The sequence below is a fragment of the Ilyonectria robusta genome (assembly GCF_021365365.1).
Source record: "Ilyonectria robusta strain PMI_751 chromosome Unknown BGZ61scaffold_11, whole genome shotgun sequence".
Taxonomy (NCBI): Eukaryota; Fungi; Ascomycota; class Sordariomycetes; order Hypocreales; family Nectriaceae; genus Ilyonectria; species Ilyonectria robusta.
The window spans coordinates 1,090,560-1,110,554 of record NW_025764445.1 but is presented as its reverse complement, the minus strand read 5'-3'; the positions used below and the strand labels follow the sequence as shown (position 1 = coordinate 1,110,554).

Genomic DNA, 19,995 nt, shown 5'->3' with positions numbered 1-19,995 from the left:
TCGAGTGCTGGCTGGGTGTGCCTGGTTCGTTTACTGTTTATGTCACTGCTCTGTCTATATATCAAGGAGCACGCTCCCCACAAATAAACCGCTCGAGCGGCCCTCATTCAAGACTTCACCAGGGAATGTCGCATATATAGTGGGCGTCTAGGTTCGCTGTGCGAGTAAAATCTCACAATGTATCAGATTCACCTCTCTACATACGGGCTGCAGGAGGCCAAGACTGAGCCGTGGACATAACTTGGCTCTTCACTGCGATTTCCTTCGCGGCTCTCCGGCCCATTTCAATCGCTCCATCGATATAGCCAACCCATCCATTGGCCCAGTCGGCATTAGCCATATAGAGCCGCTCCGTAACCTGGGGTTTGTTCATGATCTGGCCAAGACCCTTGCTCAGAGTCCCTGGTTGATGCGACGCCCATGCCCCCTTTGCAAATTCGTCACGCACCCAGTCGTGCCAGAACATGTGCGTCGGCGAAACGTTCAACCCGGGCGGGGTGACATCGGCGGTAGCAGCCTCAAGATATGCTGATGGCTTTGCTTTCAAGTGATCCTGAGCAATCATTCCCTCAGACATTGCAAAGCTCACCATATGTGTCCCCCCCGTCGATGAAGGCGATTCTGTAAACAGGGCGGAAACGTTGGCAGTCTCGTCACGAAGACCAAACCAGGCAGGAACTTTCTCTTGGACGTGAATATGGACCTTCCCGCCCATATTGGCATGTCTCGTGGTTGTCCAGACTGCAGGGAGGGGAGGAGAAAACTCGATGTCAGATAGACAGTGCAAAGGCACGGTGCAGATTACGTTTGAAGCGCGGAAGGAATTTCCAGACGTCGTTGTGACATCAACTTCGTTCGGCTTTGTTGTGATTGACTTGAGAGCCTCTTTGAATAGCGTCGTACCCGAGAACTCGTCAAACATGCAAGATGCTAGCTGCGTAGTGCCGTGTTTGAACTTGAATTTCCCACAGATCTCCATAAAGCCATTGAAGTCGTAATTGGACAAGGCGTAAAGGCGGTGGAAGTTCAGGTAAGAGCTAGTCGTCGGCGCGGACAAGCTATTGATATTGAGGAATAATAGCAACAATTCCTTGTCTTCGTCACTGATATCCAATTGATCCGCTCGCGCTCGCAGGCTCATGTCGTACTTGCTCCAGATGCGGCGATTTTCCAGCGGAAGAAACGGCTGCGGGAAAAGAGAGCGGCCGCCTTCGCCATCACAGTCCATGAACTTTGCGATCAATGGCAGAAGTCGTTTGTCTATAACGGCCGGGTCATCAACGGTGAACTTGCCCTGACTGCCAATCGCATACGAGCACACCGCATCCATTGACATGCCCGAAGATTCCTTCATGGAACTGGTCAGCCCGTACCGTGTTATTTCAGCCCAGACATGGGGCTGTAGCCAGTGAACCCAGGTTCCGCCCATTTCGTATGTGTGGTCCAACGCCTTGGCCGACCAAGTGCGGCCGCCGATGCGATCGCGAGCCTCGAGCAATAGCACCTTTTTTCCTGCTAGAGACAAGTCACGAGCAGCGGATAACCCGCAGAATCCGGCACCGATGACGATGACATCATATGAGACGTCTGCGGTAAGGGAGGAAGGCTTAACGGACTCTGTGGTGAGGCCTTGAGACAATGTGCCTGTCTTCACGTCATAGGCGTAGCCTTCAGTCGTTGTGGTAGCAGAGGATGGCATGGCTTGTATTGGTGAGTGACAAAAGAATGAGAGGGGTGACTGTGGGCTTGGTCGGTGAGTGTGTTGGCGATCTATTAATTTTGCCTCCCTCTCTATGCGTACATATTTATTCACACTGCCGGGTTCATGCTGGAATTGTTAATCATACAGCCATGCAACACAGCATGGCCATATCTAGACGTAGAGTCCGCCTTGTTTGATTGGGCAGTCCTGGAATGTTCTCGGAATTTGTGTGAACAATTATTCAATCTCCGCTCTCCACTTCTCAGGAGACGCGCTACATCGAAGCTGATAGGCGTTAAGGAGCTCCAACAGCTCCTTACCGCAATAGGAAACCGAGAGCGAGTCTTGCAATTGGTCGCAACACATCCTTATCGTCATCCCGATATCTTCCATCTGGTCTCCTCCAGATCTCTCGGAACCATCCCCCACTTCTCCGGAACCAAGTCCTCGTCAACATCAGTTTTTTGTCGGTGCCAGGGTAAATCTCCTGATACTCGTTTGATCACTCCATTACCCGCTTGAGGTCGACGATGCCTGCTAAGCCCATCGCCAAGCTGCCGCCTAGGATCCGGCGTATCCCTGGAGGTAAACCCAATCACGCATGCCCCGTTCTAGTGCGTACAGACATTGATGCGCAGGCTCTAAGGATGTGAAAATTGCCGAAATCGGCATATCCGATGCGACAAAACTCTCCCCAGCTGTGCCCAATGTTCCAAAAGAGGATTCGAGTGCCCCGGCTACCCTGGAAGGCAATGGCGATGGCAACCCGGATTTGCCCCATCGTCACCAACAAACACATCCGAGTTGAACCACATCAGGGCTCTTGGACAGCCTTTATCCTTTCCGAGTAAGTAGTTGACCTCTTAGATCATAAAGGCACTGTCAAAAATACTCAAAAAGCCTTCTAGAGCCCATCGCGAGTGAGCAAGGTACACATAAAATTAGCGATATCGCGTTCACCCACAAGTCTACAATTACGACGTCACTTTCGAGTTTTAATATGAGCCTATCCCAGGAATGCCGCGAAAAGTACTTTCTGGATCATTACTTTAACCATACAGCCAATATCATATCGATGATGACTGGCCGTACTAATCCATTTGGAGAGAAGCTAAAACCACACATGAGTCACAACATAGCACTCAATTCGATTGTGGTTGCCATATCCGCCCTACATATGGCGCAGAGTAACATAGATCAGGACGGGATGGCGTATGCATGGCATTATCGCGCTATGGCGATGTCCAAATTGCAAAAGGATCTTGCCAAGCAGTCTGATTCCTTGGCAGTCCTCACTGCTATCTTGTTTATGGGCATGACTGAGGTAACTCGTGTGTTTCGTGCCCCGGTGTAAGCTTAGTTGTACTCACCCTCCTCGATCTATAGTGCTGGTTTGACCCGAGGAGCAGCGGCACGGAACACCTCCATTCCGCAAAGCGTCTCCTGCTCCGACGCCTCGATTCGAACAAAAGGATACCGCCATTTTTGGCCTACTGTCTTTGCTGGCTTGAGACTCTTGCTAGCTTTGTGTCTGACAACGAAGGGCTCGTACATTCCTCCCCGGCCATCTACGAAGTGTTGTCTGCCACAGACATCCATACGGAACGCCGCAACATGAATAGTAGCAGTTCATTCGATCCTCTCGTCGGCAGTTGGGGTACTCTTATGCCCCACGTCGGTCGAGTTGGCAGCATTATTCGCAGATTACGAAAAGGACCCTATACAGTGGATCTGGAGGACCTATTCGAGGGTGTTGAAAAGGATCTTCTAGAGTGGGAGCCTCCCCATGGGACCAAGATACCTGGCTGCTCACTCGAATGCGACTCTTTGAAACCGGTATCCTTCAGTCCTAACGCTGACAGATGTCAATTACACGGCGAATCCCGACCGGCTTTTTCTTCCACCCAAAACCACTACACCAATGAGTTTTACAGCTTAGCCGAAGCTTACAGGTTCTCAGCACTGCTGATACTGTACAATTACAGCCCATATTTACGGGTCAAACGTTTTGCATTAATACCCGAGCAAGATTCTGCATCCGATTTCCTCTCGGAGCTCGCTTGCTCAACGATCGCTCTGTTGCAACGCATCCCGTTGGGGAGTGCGCTTTGGCATGCCTGTTCGATCCCGTTATTGACGGCGGGCCAGTTAATGACAAAGTCTTCGGATAGGGAATTTATTCGCTCAGTCATGCGAATGCTCACGCAAAAGATACGATTGCATGCGGTTGATAGTGTAAGCAAATTACTAGAAGAGGTCTGGTCGCAGAGGGATGCCGGGATGGAGGTGTGGTGGATGGATGTGTTGGATAGAACTGGTAGGCCACTACTAGTAAACTAACTCATGGTACTACTCTCGAATTTATGGCCCATCTATACAAAGAATCTCCGAGATTCTATGCTCTAACATTCCGTGTAGCAGACCAGACAATGTGGTTAGAATGCGCGAATCCATGGCTCACATTTATAACTTCCCTCCCCGGGCTTTGCGAGACTTCTTCTCGTGATCTCTGAGCACCCGTCTGAGTATCTTACCGCTGGCACTCTTTGGAATGACCTCGATGAACTCGATGCCGCCCTTGAGCCATTTGTGTTTCGCCTTGTGCTCTTCCACGTGAAGATGAATCGCCTTCGTGGTTTCCTCATCAGACTTTTGAGCCGCTTCGAGAGATTTGACGACAAATGCTTTGGGGAGCTCCCCAGCACGTGCGTCTGGGACTTGGATGACTGCACAATCGGAAACAAGTGGGTGGGTGAGGAGGTGAGATTCCAACTCGGCGGGGGCGACTTGATGACCCTAGTGCTTTGTTTAGTAGTGTTTCACTGCGTAGGAGAAAAATGGTGCAAACCTTGACTTTGATCAGTTCCTTTATGCGGTCCACGATGACAAAGTGTTCGTTTCCTTGGGCGGACTTGCGCACAAGAACCTCGTCGCCTGTCTTGATCCAGCGACCGTCCTCGTGGAAGACAAACGTCTCGGCTGTCGCTTTCTCATTATTGAGGTAGCCCAGAACAACAGAAGAACTCTGGACCAGTAGTTCACCAAGAGTCTCGTAATCTGTCACCTCCTTCCCCTTGGAGTCGATGATCTTGGCTTTGATCCCGGGGAGGAGTGAGCCAGAGGAGCCGACGAGTGTGTCCAACTCACTAGTTGACACTACTACCGTCGAGGTTTCGGTCATGCCTATTACGCAAGTTGATTAGGCTGTTGTCAACTACTAGATGATAAGATGCTTACCATAACCTTGACCGATTTGACGGTTTGGGAACATCTTTAACAACTCATCCACCGTCTCACCTCCCAAAGGCGCAGCGCCGGTGTAAATGAACCGAATGCTACTGAGGTCGTATTTCGCACACTCGTCGCGCTTACTCAACATCTGGATGAGGATTGGGGGCACAACGCTAATTTGTTCTATGCGGAACTTTTGGACAGCGGCCAGAAACGACTTGAGCTCAAAGCGGGGCAAAACGATGATTTCGTCACCTCGGTAGGTGCCAACGTGCGCGATGGGAACAAGGCCGTAGATGTGGCTGAAGGGGAGTAGTCCGAGCATGACCTGGGTTTTGATTCCTTGGGCCTCGCGTCCGACGCTGTCGTATGTTCGTTTTTGGATTGTGTTGGCGATGACGTTGTAGTGGGAAATCATGACGGCTTTCTATCTCACTTTAGTATACTCCGCAAGCACGATGGGTGCCGACTTACAGGTAGACCAGACGTGCCGCTAGAATAGCAGAGGTACGCAACCTGTCTTGTTCCTTGCCCTTTAATCCAATTCAGCGGTGGGAGTTGCGGCAAGTTCTTCCCTTCTTCAACCAAGTCATCAATCGTTTTGAAAGGAACCTGCTTGTTGAACCCGGGCATGGGGAGAATGAAGATGTTCTCGTTTGATATTCCAGCTGCCTTTGCAGCGGCAAGAGCAGTTTCTAGCAGAGGAATGCAGGTGAAAAGTGCCTTGGCGCCCGCAGACCGCAGCTGCTGCTCTAGCTCCGGGGCTGAATACGCAGCGCTTGCGGGTGTGACAATTCCCGACATGAGGTGGATGGCGTGCGTGAAGGGCAGGTAGTCGATCTGAATGGTTCGTCAGCTTACAGGGCCTTGGAAATAGCCTCATCTTGGATTGAGCCGCTGACCGTGTTGAACGAGAAGAGTCCAACCACCTTGTCCCACTCGGTAGAGTCGCGGTCAAAGGTGTCAAAGCCCAGCCTCTTTGCAATGGCGCGAGCCATCCAGTCCTCGCGCTTCACCACCTCGGCGGCAGAGTACGTCTTGCCCGTGAGACCGCATGTGTACGGGTTCCTGGACTCTGCGACAGGGTAGCGGCCATACTGCTCATTGCGCATGAACTCAGCGATGGTGATGGAGTCGGGGATCTCTAGATGTTCAGGTTTAGCCACGGATAGATCCACCTCCGCATTCTCCTAGCCGCTGCAAAGTGCGGGGAAGAAACACGTACCGAAGGGCAGCTGGGGGACCCATTCCGGCGCCGTGAAGACCATTTTCAATAGATCTAGAGCAGTTTAATCGCTAGAGGCAGGTTTCGAATCAAGGTGGTGTATTGCGAGACGGTCAATGATGAATGAAGGAACAGATCTGATTTTCCAGGTTACGAAGAGTCGCTAAAGGAATTCCGCTTCCATCATCCCCGCTCAAGGCGAATGCATGCACGCATTCCCATTCCAAAACCGGTTGGCTGCAGCCCGGTATTCGGCCACTAGCTGTTTGGGGCGCACCCGTACCTCGGCTGTCCTGTAGGGTAATGATGTGCACTAGTCCCGATGATGTAGATCCCACTTCACGCAGACGGTGAGTCTGTCGATAGAGCGTTATTGTTGAGCTCGTGGAGAATCCCAACGTCGCGTTTGAATCGTCGCAGCCACTCAGCATTGGCGGCGGCCGTGTGGTTTCAATGGTCATCACTATAAATGTTAGAGTTGGTAACCATACACGAAAGGCATTTTAGTGCTTACTAGTGATATAAAATGCAGCGGGCCTGGTGCTGCAGTTCGTCGTCCGAAGGGATGTGAGTTGGGATTGCTGTGAAATTGTAAATGCAGTGTTCTCTGCAGGTGAAGCCGAAGTATGCGGCAAAGAAAGGTTTGCCAAGTTTGGGTTGTCAGCGGAAGACCACTATAGCAGCTCCAATCCTGACAGCCAATTGTCACTCCTGTGGTAGTTGGAATCACTTCGGCTTTGTCGCCACTGCCATCATCACTACGCAATCCCTAGTCGATATCATCTTAGGGAAGTGCTAAAAAACTGTTCTTTTCAAGACAACCCACCACCTGCAAGTCCGCCGGGACTTCATTTAGGCTACTTAAGCGTTGTCGAAAGTTCAGAGGCCAATTACCAGACAACTCTGTGAGCTGGACTAACCAGTCTGCGACAAAGTCGGATGGTACTTTTTATTCCTTGTCCGTTATGGTAACGATATGACATGCCTCCTCCTGTAGTTCATGGTCCCCAAATGGCTATTGAGCTTGATGCGTAGCCGAGACTCTAGCAGACATGATTCGAACAAATGCCCTTGACCATTGATCTTGAGAACAGAACGTTTGCATTCCGCCCGCGATCTTACAAGAAACTAAGTAGAATTCTACATGCTTCTCCAATTCAGCTGCCCGACACGCTATCGCCTTGCGTCTCGGCGACCCCATTCACAGCCTGATCCAGCATAGACCAGTATACTTTGTCAATGCCTTGAAACACACCGTTCTCAAAATCTACATTTGAAGACGCAGGGGTAAGGAAAGACTGGTCAGCAGTTCCTACCCCAAAAAGCTCTGAGCTCTCCATGCCAAGAAGCTCCGAATCTAGAGTGAGAGACAGCTGGGGATCGAAGTCAAAGTCATCAAGACTAAACCCAGCGGTGCCGGCTTCCAGTTGCGGAATCTGTGCAGCACTGTTCAAACCGAGTGGCCTGTTTTGAATTGTGACAGTGCCGAGGAACGGAACCTTGAGTCTGAGAGGTTCTTGGCCCCTTCCCTGAGGAGCATCCGCCATGATAGGGAGCAGCTGGTGTAGCGTGTCGGCAGACTCAACCGCAAGTCGGTCGTTTTTGCAAGATGTCATGTCCCGAAAGATAAGTATTGCCCTTTCTAGGAGCACTCTATCCGATGCCATCGCTGAAGAATTCTCAAGGCTTTTCTCTAGATAGCCCAGTGGCAGCGTCATTCCTGCAATGAGAGCGGAATAGTCGATGTGTCTTCCCGATATGATCATGGCGTTGTTCTTTCGATAAGCCAAAAATCGTTCCAACACGGCCCTACTAGCGTGTATGCAAGCTTCCTGGCTTGCTACATGCCGTTGGCCCTCGTTCTTTTGTAGCAGATAGGGAAGATGGAGCAGTATGAGCAGTGTAAAGTGCTGAACCTGGAGCTTGATGGCACTACGCGCGGCTAGGAAGTGCGCTGGCGACCCCGTAGGCGAGACTGTATCCCAAGCCGTTCCGGGGGAAGAGGCCGGGATCGCCCACCAATGATCATCCAATATGCCTGAGGCGCGTTCGAGATCGTCGTGAATACTTTGCGTGAGGGAGTGAGCTTCGGGCGATCCAGACAAAAGGTCATTCCGGTCGGCAATCTTCCGGCAAATGACAGCATGCTCCATATCCAGCCTGTCGAGCGGGCCACCGCAAGGCACCACGTCGACGCGTGCAAAGGTATCCTTATGGGAACCAACCGGGAGCCCAAGGATCAGCGAGTGGTAACGATCACTACAGTTGAGGCGGAGCCACAAAACGGGAAGAGATGGCCTTGTCGCAGGGTCTTTGGAGCTCGCACACGACCGAACGAGCTGTCGCGTTGACGGCTTGTCGATACCCATGAGCTGACAGAAGTTCAGGCCCCGGCGGACCGTCGTCCACGCCCTTCGCATATGTCCCGCATCCGCTTGAAACATGCTAAGAAGAGCCAACGTTTCTATGCCCTCGGCACAGGACACAAGCTCGTCGTCATTCGAGACGAGGGATGTAACGGCCCCAACCCACCTCCCAGCCAGCTCGCAGGCTTTCTCCTCGGGAGTGGTCTTCAGGCGAGTGGCGTCAAAGCTGGGCGGCAGGGACTGCAGGCAAATGGCGTATTGTAAAAGGCGTTTGGCCATGAGCACAGGGTGGGTGTCCGGCGATGGCCAGCTGGAGGATGCCAACGACCAGTTCGGCAGCACGCGGCCTGCGATTTGATCATCACGACTGTGGGCGAAAGCGAGCACAAAAGAGGCACCGGGGCTCTCATGTGCTAGAAGGCTGCGCAGATCAGAAGGCGGGAGGAGCGCATACAAGCGTTGCGAAATCTGATCATGTCGCTCGTGGGCGCTCTTTTGATGCGCGGCGAAATACGGGTGGTCGAAGTTGGCTTCCGCAGATGATGCGCCGTGTAAGCCAGACTGAGGCGACTGCTCGGGCGTGATGACACCTTCGGCGCCGTTCGCAGCAGCGGCGATATCGTGAGCGTGCGTCGCAGCTGAGCACTCGAGAAGATCTCGAGTCGACACGGGCGGGCAGTAGACGTTTCCTGAGGACACAGTATCTGTCTGGCCTGATGAAGCCTGAGAAATGGCATCATCAACGGAGAGCCTTTGCGAAATGCAAGCTGATTCGCGCTCGATACACTTGATGCAGGTCGGATCGTCCGGGTTACGGAAGAGACACTTGACTTTCCGCCTGCGACCTGGATTTCTGCGTCAGATTACAGGCTGCGGCGGTGTAAGGATGGGATCTTACACTCCCAGCAGCTGTGAGTGCCTTTGCGGGGGACTTTGCGTCTCTTGTGAGCCGGCTGGCTCATGTCGAGGTTGCGTCGCAGCACCAGTTGAGAAGAGGGAGAGGTGGAGTTAAAGGGCTAGATCCGATGGATGCGGAGAAGCTCGTTCGGAAGGTATTTAGTCGTCACAAAACTGATCCAGCGTGTCCGACAGTGCCGAATCGCGATTATTGGGTACAGAATGTCATAGAGGTATGTATAAAAGTTAGAACTAGCTATTTGCAGGCGAATGGGCCTGAGGCGGGTTTTGTTTCCCGGAAGTACTAATAGACCGGTTTCTATAGGGACTGCCTGCCTACTGATTGGTCCATCGGACCTCTGTTTGACACACCAGAACACTCGGCATTAATCATCATCCATCCAATATGTTGCGACCTCTTCCAATCAGCGTCACGTCTCAACACAGCCTCACACATTGTCACCATTCTCGAACAAGTTGCATATTGCGAGCCAAGACAAAGAAATATCTATAGTAGTATCCAGATCCTGAAATCAAATGAAACTGGAATCGAAATCTACTCAAGCATTGAGGTTAACGTGGATCGTCTTGGACTGAACATACTCCTTGACTGCCTCGAGACCTCCCTCCCGTCCGTATCCGCTCTGCTTCCATCCTCCCCACGGTGTGAACTTGCTGGGGTAATGGCTGGCGTTGATGGTGAGTGTGCCGACCTCGAGTTTCGAGGCAACTCGGAGAGCTCGGGAGATGTCGGACGTGAAGATGATGCCTGTTACGATGGTTAGTACTTTGGACGTTGGTGCTACTACAACTCTGACTTTTATAGACGAATTGGGAGTTGAGAATCCGGGTTGAGGTGCATCTCAGACTCACCAGACAGGCCAAACTCCGTGTCGTTGGCTAGCTCTACAGCTTCTTCTTCCGTCTTGAAAGTGCGAACGACGAGCACGGGACCGAATATTTCCTCTTTCCAAATGCGGCTGTCAAGGCCTGGGTTGAGGAAGACAGTAAGACCCGAGAAACTCCCTGGCCGTGCCCCAACCTCCTCGATGCTGTCCACCAAGACTTCGACGCCATCGGCCTTAGCCCCCTTGACGTACTCCCTGACGCGGTCTGCCTGCGCTTGATCCACCATTGGTCCCATGAAAGTGCTGGTATTCGTGGGGTCACCGATCGTACCCAGGAGATCTGTCCAAGACTTCTTGAGGTTCTCGATGAACGCAGGCGCGATCTTCTCGTGCACAAATAGTCGGGAGGCCGCGGAGCAGGCCTGAGCGTTGTTGGCAAGGAAGCTCTGCGAGTTGTGTCGGATGGCATTCGCCATGTTCGCATCTTCGAAGACAATCGAGGCCGACTTGCCGCCCAGCTCAAGCGTGACGGGCTTCAGATTGCTCTGCGCGGCAGCCATCTGGACTTTGCGTCCAGCCGCTACGGAACCCGTGAAGGACATTCTCGCAACGTCCATGTGTGATGCAAGGGCTGCACCCGTCGCGCCACCGCCGGAGATCAGGTTGATGACGCCGGGCGGGAACCCGGCCTCTTTGACCAGCCTACCGAGGAAGAGGGCGGAGAGGGGGCTCCTCTCTGATGACTTGTGCACAAACGTGTTTCCCATGGCCACAGCAGGGGCAATCTAAATGCAGCAAATGTTAGAAGCGACAAATGCTTGAAGAACAGATGGATGCGATGAGACAGACCTTCCAGCCTACGGACAGGTTGGTGCCGTTCCAGGCTGAGATTCCAGCACAAACACCGAAAGGTTCATAGGTGACCATCTTGAACAGGCCGTCTCCATCCTCGGTGTACGTCTCGCCGTGAACCTTGTCGACGAGCCCGGCGTAGTAACGGAATGACTGGGCTTGAGCGCCGACCAGCATACGGCTGCCGACAATAGGCATGCCCATGTTAGTCGTCTCGAGCAGTGCGATCTGATCGGCATGCTTCTCGAGGAGATCGGCGTATTTGTTCATGACGGCCGCACGCTGTCCGCTGGGCGTCGACCTCCACGTCTTGAACGCTTCCTTGGCGCTTGCAACAGCTTTGTCCACGTCCTCGGCGGAAGCTACCTGGACCTTGTCGGTCACCAGGGTGTTGTCCGCGGGGTTGTACACAGAGATGGTCTCCCCTGAAGAGGATGGAATGTACTAAAAGTAGTCAAAGTCAGCACGATGTCGGAGGACAAAATGGATCGAGCTACAAAGTATCTTGCCTCATTGTTAATGAACAGGCCGGTCTCGAACTCCATCTTGAATTGTGTTGGTGTTAGTTGTTTTGTAGACTCCAAGCCACAATGTTAGATTGCTGGTGATGGTAAGGGAAAATGTTATGCAATTTTGGTCTGAGTGATGTGGGATGTTTTCTTTCTTGTCCTGGAAGGGCCTGCGGTCAGTATTTATCGTTGTCCGAGTCGCTGAAAATCGCCTTGGCGTGTCACTCTTGGAAGCTGACGATTCGGACGAGTTCGGCCGTGGATTCGGGCGAAACAATCGATGTTAATTCCGCCCGCCCGAGTCCATTGAGGCCGGGGTTCTATTGGCGATTTAGACAATTGTCAACTCGGCGAATCATTACAAACTTTGTCTCTATTTCTCGTGGAGCCTATTGTCTGACGAACTCGGTCAGCGAGACTTATTGGGCTGGGTGTCGGACGAATTCGGTCGAACTCGGATGAATTCGAAGCGTTCCACTTAGCTGCCCAAGGATTGTTACTCTCAGGAATCCCTTTGCTTGTTGAGCTATTCTCCCTTCCTTTTTTAGATTCCAGAGTGTATACTACTATCTTAGGATCTAGATGAATGATCAGTTCGCCTAGACATCGTTCCCAAGAGGTAGCAACACGGTAGGAAACCATCCTAGAGTTCACGTCGTTCGACTGAGCGAGGGTTGAAACGATGGTTGACCCGCTTGCCATGAATCCTCGGAACCCGATACTCACAAAGATCAAGTGCAAAAATATAAAATCTGGGGAGATATCAATTGTCCTCATGAATTAGGCCTCTGTTAGTGGCGTTGTTGTCAAATACGCCTTAGGATAGGAAGATTTTGGGGTGTGTCAATAAAGGTGGGGACGAGAATGGCACCAGGATTGGATCAAGGAGGTGGACGAGTTTTGCTTGGATTGAGTGATTTGAGCCAGTTTCTTCCTATAACCATTAGCAAGATGTCATTATTGGAACTCCGGTCGCACTGCTCCAATTGTCGCAGCATGTTCCAGCTTGGAAGCCAGATCCGAGCGTGATCGACGAGGTCGGAAGAATGAGCGAAGCCTCCGTATTCATCCCTATTATCACATCCCCAAATTCTTCAAGCTTAATCCTCAACGATCCAAAGTAGTGCACACCCGTCAGCCAGACCGCCGATGCGATATCTTCCAAGGACCTCTTTGGACAGCGGTGGAGGATCAGCCTCTTGGACCGACGAGATTCTATCGATGCCTTCAACCTCACACTCGACATTAACTGGCGAAGTTACCGAACTGTCGCAGAGTATGCGCAGATGAGTATCTACCATAACCGAATGAGTATCGGCAAAAAACAGGCCGGCGGTTAGCGAGATGCGTAACTACCTTATATCCGGACCCTTAGGAAGGACGCTGGGGGTACGAGTATCGACGTCCACAGTAGATCAGAGGAGCTTATCGGAACGTCGTATATTAACCTCTCGATGATCATTAGTAGTTAAAATGATATTTCAAGAATAAGAAAAATAAGAAAAATAAGAAAAATAAGAAAAATAAGAAAAATAAGAAAAATAAGAAAAAACTTTAACTATCTGTATTTATACTTTATGTTCGGGCTAACGTATGTACCTTCTTATGTTTACATACTGTTCTAAACTCTGTTACGGGTTATACAGACCATGCTCGCTTGGAAGGCACATTCACTCACGGATTCCAATTGACGTGTCTTCATGGATGGGAACCTAACATTGCTGTCTGAGATAGAGAATTTGTGAGATGCTCAATTTTTCCTAATCATCGCTCTACTATCATGAGCCCTCAATCTCAAGACCACGTTCCATTAGCTGGGCCAAAATACCCAACGTCTGGCATCTGCAACCAAGGTAGTCCCAGCCCATCGGCAGTGTTCTGCCACCTATTCAATCCCCTAGTCAGTATCCAAGGTCATTGCGACGTTTTGAAGGCCAATGAACTTACACTGTGTTTCCCCACCAGTCTGGGAATTGGACGTTTGGTCCATAGGTCACCGCGAAGAAGATGACAATCCCACTGATAGCCAACCCGGTATCAAGAGCTGCGGCGAGCACGTAGTTGTACTTTGTCCACCAGGCGTAGAATTTCCTGTAAATAATCTTGTTGAAGATCAGGTTGACGATGTACCAACTGCTGTAGTTGATTCCCGTGGCTGGTGGGACATTGTAAGTTCCCACAAAGATGAGCGGCCAGTTTATCTTTTTGATGAAGTTATTGCCGGTCTTCTTCCAAATGAAATATGTCATGGGCGGCAAGATCAACCCGATCCAGAAGAAATGCAGCAAGCCGCTGTAGATCGCCCCAACAGAGTAGAGGCGAGCGGGGCCAACAAGGCCCCAGATCTAATAATCACAATAAGGGTTAGCAAGACCATTGCATCGGATTTTTCGGGGCAGATCACTTACAACTGATGAAGAGAATACTGTTCGTCCGTTTGGACAGGAGAAGCCATTGGCCTGGTCCTCCGTACAGATATCTTTCACGTTGCCAAGCATCCACTGCGTAACACCGACCTGAGTCAAGGCACCAAGAATTGTCGCAAGTCCTTGAGCAAAGAACAAGGTCTGTGGGGGGATTTTCAGATAATGTCCCAGTTTCATATCGGAAGAAAAGTATAGCCCTTGACCGACTACATCCGTTGAGAGAATCTTGAAGAGGATGTTGGCGATTGGTCGGCCCTGGAACATATACCCACCAATGAACTCCGAGAGTACGTTCAACTGATTAGCATCCACATTCGTTACACCTTGAATCATTCCACAGGGTACCATGTACAGTGCTGGGATCACAAAGGCGAGGAGCACTCCATACCACGGGAGTCCTGTGTCATAGCCCTCGGCCATGCCGAAGCTCATTGCAAGAACACCCGTGAGGATAGTGGCCCACCACCACCAAGGGACTTTGTTGTACGTTGACATGAGACGGGCGTGAATGTCAAGTTTGAGGGAACCTCGAAAAGCATGCTTCAGTTCATCCCAGTGGAAGAAGTAGACATGTGACAGAACACTATGTTTGGTTAAGCAAGTGGCTGGTAAGACATCTGCATAGCGACTTACCTAGTAATTGACGCAAAGGATAGCCCGTAGACGAATGCAAAGGTTGCTGGAAGATAAGGAGGCGAGTATTCAGAGTACTTCTCCTGGTCGAACCGCTCTCCAGTCAAGACATTCGAAACATTATACAACTCGCCATAACGATCGTATACATCCGCTGTGCATAGCGGTAGGTAAGACGTAAACCAAATATTGGTGTAGTAAATCCCCGGCACAACGATCCAAAAGAAGAGAGCGAAGCCAGCAAAGACGTTGACGGCCGCCCAATGTGGACTCAGGAGCGGGTTGCTGTTGTAGGCGACCATGGACCAATCGAATGTCAAAGGGAAGAGACCCAGTCCGGTAACCATACCAAAAACTTGGTTAACGGCCAGGTTCTTGGGTGCAATCCAGCAAATCCACGAAAAGAAGCTCAAGCCCGTGAACATCAGGCCTGGGAACCAATACCAAACGAACGCGCAACCACCCACCACCATGAAGAACTTGATCCGGGTAATTTTCCACCCATCAGCAACGGCATTTGCTCTTGAATGAAGAGAGCTCAGGAGCGCCACGTTGCTCAACACTCCAGGCCAGATCATGCTCGCGGGCTGAACAAGCCATCGACTAGCCAGACCAGCAACGGCATATCCGCTCAGCTGGCAGCAAAGCACGGCCAGGACAGAAAGTCCAGCGGGAAGCTTGAACCCGTAGAGTTTGGCGGCCTGGATGATGTTTGTTGCATCGGCCGATCCGAATCCGAATGACACGTTTGCCATGATGGTGACGAGGGCATGCTCCTTGATGTTGAAATGGCGATCGGGATTGAAGCGGCTGATTGGAAGGACCTTTGCCAAGATAACGCCAAGCGGGAAAGCGATCAGTTCGGCGACTAGGGATACAATGCGAACACCGGGGTAGCGAAGGGAGAAGAACTGGTTGACCCCCGCGCCAAGGAATACAAACACCTATTGAACCAATTAACAATGTGCTCTCGTTAGTACCAATTGGGAGAACCTCACAATTCCTAGGAGCCAGGCACGCAGAGTGTTTACTGGGATGTCCTTGTCATCCGTCTCCGGCACGACAGCTCGCACAGCTGGAAACGGACTCGTATCAGCGGCATAGTCGCCTTCTTCCTCGCCCTTGGCAAAAATATGGTCGAAGTCGACTTCGAGATCGACAAGGTGGCTGTTTCCTACTTCGACATCCTGGCCAGTGAGGCTGGCGCTCTTCTCGCCGGGTATGTCATTGCTGGTCGAGTCGCTTCTCACCACGCCCTCTGGAGACGGGCTAGGAGTTTCCTCTTTTCCCATGATAGAGTCTCGGGCGATGCCAAGCAGGTCGTAGTCTACAATGGGAAATCAGTGCCTGCACATGGCGCGGTGCCACCTTTGAGGTCCCTATTGTTTATTATACGGATTACGGATGCTTATCGTCGTCTCCTACGGTCACTTGACACACAACCCTCAGCACCAACACGTTCTAGGAAGCTGCCTACTAGGCCAATTGACATGTCTAAACTTATCTCGAGCCCGGATCGTTGGTTACGTTGCACCTCCAATGGTAGTGGAGCATGGTCCGGTGCCAGATCTGAGAGCCACGGCTTTGGCGCGCGGCGCTCCAAATTGCGAAACGGACTTGTCTAGGGTTCTCGGCATGCTGGCTGACGACATTCATGGCCGCGTCAAGCAATGGTTTAAGCTAAACCTCGATGGCCCTACGGTGGAAAGACGGACGGTTCTGGACCCGTCTCAAGCGATATTCGTCGCGCTTCTGGGTTATGGGGCAGGGTTCATGGGGTCCATCACTACGGATTGATTTACAACAGTGATAGTGAGTATCGATCTGGTCCGCACCCACATATTAGCAAAGTCAATTCTTCTGCTCTTGGACGATATTAAATGCAATGTTACGGCTGTCAAACCCGAACAGCTGGGTTGCGTGTTCCATTGCATTCAATATCCATGGCCTCGGTCGTCTGACGCCCCTCACCACTTACACGAGACCACCCGATATCAGCACCGGGAACCTTTGCCGCTCTTATCAGCCGCCGTCCGACCGTTTACATGGTATCACGACGGTACTTTTGTTATCGGACAATCTCGCTCTGTGGGGTGAGCTGAGTCGTGACCAAATCAGGGAGCTCAACCCCACACTCCCTGGTCCTTTTGGTGCCGTCTCTTCCGTTGCCGGCTGTTCCCCGCAAGCTTACAGAATATTTAGATCGGCAGAAGGCCGTCAGTTGTTTTAGCCGGCTTCTCTGCATTGTTCAAGAGCCTCAGATCAGAGCGCATACGTGGATAATAAGGTGAGATTGTATTACCACAGAGGGGAGTCTACCACTAAAATACAGCGTCTGCAATGCGACGCATTTACGGGCCCAATCCCATGGGCCGAGTACTTCTGCCTTTGTACAGCCCGTCCATGTGGGAATCGCCCTAATATTGAGGTTGCGTGATTCTGTTCATCCCCTTTGATCGCCCAATCCCCAGATCATCGTAGCCCAGTCAAACTGGTTCATATCAGCACCAGACGAGCTTTGTCCAGTCCCGGGAGGATACGTCCCCGTCCCAGCTCCTCCGTAGGTGTTTTGCCAATCCATGGCATATGAGAAGTTGCTGGTGTCAAGCCCCATCGGCATTGCCATCGAAAGATCGTTGATGGCCATTTCAATAATACCTTCAGGCTGTACAGAGTTGGCCTCTTGTTCATCTTGCATGATTTGCGAGATCATGCTTCTAATGCGCAAAATAATCCTTGGTGGCGTTATCGGTTCTCCCAGTCGTGTCAACTCGACTTCACGAGCTTCCCAGACTTTGAGAATGATTCTGTTGAAGAATTTGAAGAGAGGAGCATGTGTTCTGTTGAAGTAAACGAATCGAGCCTCAAAGCTGTCACTCATTATCTCCCACGCTCGCGCGGCATGTTTGCTGACGGGTCGACGTCTGAGATCTCGAGCGATGTGCATGTATGCAGGAAGTGGAAAGTATTTCTCCAGAAGCCAATGATATCCCTTGGTGAGCGGCGAGGACATGAGTTTCGTGTCGCTCTCGAGCATAGTAAATGCATGCTCAATGACACAGTCGATGTCGGCTTCGGTCGGCTTCTCAGAAGACCCGGAATATCTCCAATAGTACTCCACAATTCGCCATTTGGCAAGGTTCGCTCGCGATGCCCAGATGGTGATGTAGTGAAGTGGTATCTCAGGGTCAGAGTGCTTGAAATACTTGTTCTCAATAGTTTGTTCAAGGGTATCCAGCTCGCTCCCTTCTGGTATGGGCTCGCGTTGGGCATTTTTGGCCAGTGGTTTCAACGCCGGACTAGAAAAGTCGAGATAAAATGAGGTATGTCGGAGGAAATCAGACATCTCACTGCGGACGACGACAAACAGCGCCTCGGTGCATTTCAGCTCAGCAGGTGGAAGCTCCTTCATCTCTGGTCGAAGTTCCGATTCGTTGGCGTTCAGAGGAAGTCGGCAGTCCCAGATGGGGGAGATACCCGTGCTTTTGTGATCTGCAAGTTCGCCGATTCGTGAATCGAAAACGATGAGTGACCACCAGAGTCTTCGACGCATTTCGGCCTCGAGAGGAGTGCACTTTGCATTGTCCATTTCGTTGTGGATCCCCATACGTCGCGCAATGCGAACCGCAACGCCAAGTATGGAGGACAGTGATCGAGGGTTTGTGCTGGAGCTGACAGAGACCTGGTCTGGTAAGTAAACGTCCGGAGAATATCAGATAAACATACCAAATAAAGGTATAGCGCAGTCAAACAGATGCGATCACTGGTCCGCAAATAGCCACAGTTTGCGAGGGCTTGCTGTGCGCCGAATTGGTATCTCATGACAAGATCTCCCTTTGGAGAGCCAAAGAGGGCTTGACATTCTTCTGCGGGGATGGTGTTAATGGACATGCAATAAATGCTGAACATCAACGCCTCGAGAGAAGGACTGATATCTGCCATGTTACCCATCGCCTGGATTATTCGCGGTTGCAAACTGGGGGTGTGGGTGACTTTGAGGAGCGGGTTGACATTGTCAAGGTACGTTTGCCATAGCCTAAATATGTGTACAGGTTCGGGTTGCAGGGCGGAGAGATCAACGGATGTTTTTCGAGAGCCGAGTAGAAGATGGTCAGTGTTGTCAAATAGAGCATCCCATGCCTCTATGGCCACGCCCTCTTTGGTGTCCTCATTAGAGGAGTCTGATTGATTTTTCGGTTCAAGAAACTATTGCAAGTTGTGAGTAGAGCTTCAATTACATATAACGGTGGCGTGCCTACCCCTTGTTTTATGGCATGCCAAAAGTCCCTATCGTACCGTAGTTAGTCAACTTATTCTAGACTTCGTCGGGATACGTACCTGGCCTCATGTGGTGTGTCGGGCTGGGCAGTTGGCGACAGAGACGATGAATCTGCACCCGTGGTTGACGGCTGCTCATCGTCTGAATCGCCGTTGGGTTCCAAGTTGGGAAATGCCTTTGCTCCAGACCAGTCCTTGTGAAGGGGCTCGAAGCTGACATTGTTCTGACGCAGCAGGTCTTCATAATGACGTAGACGCTCCAAGAGCACTCTCTCAGGAAACCGCCGTCTTCGCGGACGTGGGATCACGGTTGTGGGCACACATTGCGCACCGGACCTAACGCAGTTGGAGCAGGGAAACTTGCGCTCACACTTGACCTTGCGCTGGTGGCAAAGCACACATGCAAGCACGCGCTTGTGTTTGGTCGATGGGGAGAGCAGCGGAGGAGCAGCTGGAGATGTGGTCGAAGGCGTGGCGGAGGAAGTTCCTGGCGTCGTCTTCTCCCGCGTCGGCAGAGCCGTTGACATGGCTTCTGAACGGGTAATAGAATGCCAAGACTAGACTGGCCGTGATGCCCTCTGCTGAGAAAAGGAGTATTCGTATGCGACTGGAAAACTGCAGTCTGCTCGGATTGTAGCCAAGCGGCTGATGCCTGGTCATGATGCGACCCAATAGAACGCCAGACACGCACTGAAGCCTTGCGGCCTTTTCTAATGTCCGATCAGGTGATGCTGATCTACCCAAATTGGGACTTTTTAGCGTCTGACGGCCAAGTTGTCAATTGCATCATGTCCGGACCATGGCAGCACAAAGCCAGAGCGATGTTCTTTTTTTAAAGTAGGATAAGGCGACAATATGGGTCGGATATATCTTGTCAAGTGATCACATTATAGCATGAATTCGATCTACAATCAGTGGCTCTTTGTTCTGAGGCAGATGAGCTATCGCGTGGCCCACAAGTCGCTCCACACAGCTGCTGGATGAAACGAAACATTCAGTGAGTATCGGTCAATGATGGAACGGAGCAA

The 19,995-nt window shown here is 51.4% G+C and overlaps 7 protein-coding genes across 7 annotated transcripts; 1 reads left to right on the top strand and 6 right to left on the bottom strand.

Annotated features, from left to right (window-relative positions):
- Positions 1 to 154: 154 nt before the first annotated feature.
- Positions 155 to 1,094, bottom strand: BGZ61DRAFT_453234 (amine oxidase). The gene has a single exon (XM_046246054.1). It carries the CDS (start codon positions 977 to 979, stop codon positions 197 to 199), a length of 783 nt encoding a protein of 260 aa, XP_046103862.1. The 5' UTR covers positions 980 to 1,094; the 3' UTR covers positions 155 to 196.
- A 1,031-nt stretch (positions 1,095 to 2,125) lies between these two features.
- Positions 2,126 to 4,104, top strand: BGZ61DRAFT_42026 (fungal-specific transcription factor domain-containing protein). Its single transcript, XM_046243475.1, has 4 exons — positions 2,126 to 2,287; positions 2,349 to 2,549; positions 2,611 to 3,026; positions 3,089 to 4,104. Exons 1-4 carry the CDS (start codon positions 2,233 to 2,235, stop codon positions 4,040 to 4,042), a joined length of 1,626 nt encoding a protein of 541 aa, XP_046103861.1. The 5' UTR covers positions 2,126 to 2,232; the 3' UTR covers positions 4,043 to 4,104.
- Positions 4,105 to 4,165: 61 nt separating this feature from the next.
- Positions 4,166 to 6,201, bottom strand: BGZ61DRAFT_533234 (uncharacterized protein; the record flags this gene model as incomplete). Its single annotated transcript, XM_046253975.1, has 6 exons — positions 4,166 to 4,498; positions 4,551 to 4,885; positions 4,940 to 5,360; positions 5,408 to 5,773; positions 5,836 to 6,077; positions 6,159 to 6,201. The coding sequence occupies 6 exons, from the start codon at positions 6,199 to 6,201 to the stop codon at positions 4,166 to 4,168; spliced, it is 1,740 nt and encodes a 579-aa protein (XP_046103860.1).
- Positions 6,202 to 7,013: 812 nt separating this feature from the next.
- Positions 7,014 to 9,659, bottom strand: BGZ61DRAFT_453230 (uncharacterized protein). Its single transcript, XM_046246053.1, has 2 exons — positions 9,423 to 9,659; positions 7,014 to 9,369 (listed from the first exon to the last, which is right to left on the bottom strand). The coding sequence occupies exons 1-2, from the start codon at positions 9,484 to 9,486 to the stop codon at positions 7,316 to 7,318; spliced, it is 2,118 nt and encodes a 705-aa protein (XP_046103859.1). The 5' UTR covers positions 9,487 to 9,659; the 3' UTR covers positions 7,014 to 7,315.
- A 322-nt stretch (positions 9,660 to 9,981) lies between these two features.
- Positions 9,982 to 11,666, bottom strand: BGZ61DRAFT_546686 (aldehyde dehydrogenase; the record flags this gene model as incomplete). The annotated part of the gene is made up of 4 exons (XM_046255342.1): positions 9,982 to 10,190; positions 10,295 to 11,054; positions 11,119 to 11,565; positions 11,631 to 11,666. 4 exons carry the CDS (start codon positions 11,664 to 11,666, stop codon positions 9,982 to 9,984), a joined length of 1,452 nt encoding a protein of 483 aa, XP_046103858.1.
- Positions 11,667 to 13,264: 1,598 nt separating this feature from the next.
- BGZ61DRAFT_506692 (small oligopeptide transporter) lies at positions 13,265 to 16,051 on the bottom strand. The gene is made up of 5 exons (XM_046251876.1): positions 15,688 to 16,051; positions 14,690 to 15,633; positions 14,039 to 14,639; positions 13,578 to 13,975; positions 13,265 to 13,515 (listed from the first exon to the last, which is right to left on the bottom strand). Exons 1-5 carry the CDS (start codon positions 15,979 to 15,981, stop codon positions 13,425 to 13,427), a joined length of 2,328 nt encoding a protein of 775 aa, XP_046103857.1. The 5' UTR covers positions 15,982 to 16,051; the 3' UTR covers positions 13,265 to 13,424.
- An 894-nt stretch (positions 16,052 to 16,945) lies between these two features.
- Positions 16,946 to 19,629, bottom strand: BGZ61DRAFT_453228 (uncharacterized protein). Its single transcript, XM_046246052.1, has 4 exons — positions 19,028 to 19,629; positions 18,949 to 18,976; positions 18,416 to 18,895; positions 16,946 to 18,371 (listed from the first exon to the last, which is right to left on the bottom strand). Exons 1-4 carry the CDS (start codon positions 19,492 to 19,494, stop codon positions 17,133 to 17,135), a joined length of 2,214 nt encoding a protein of 737 aa, XP_046103856.1. The 5' UTR covers positions 19,495 to 19,629; the 3' UTR covers positions 16,946 to 17,132.
- Positions 19,630 to 19,995: the final 366 nt, after the last annotated feature.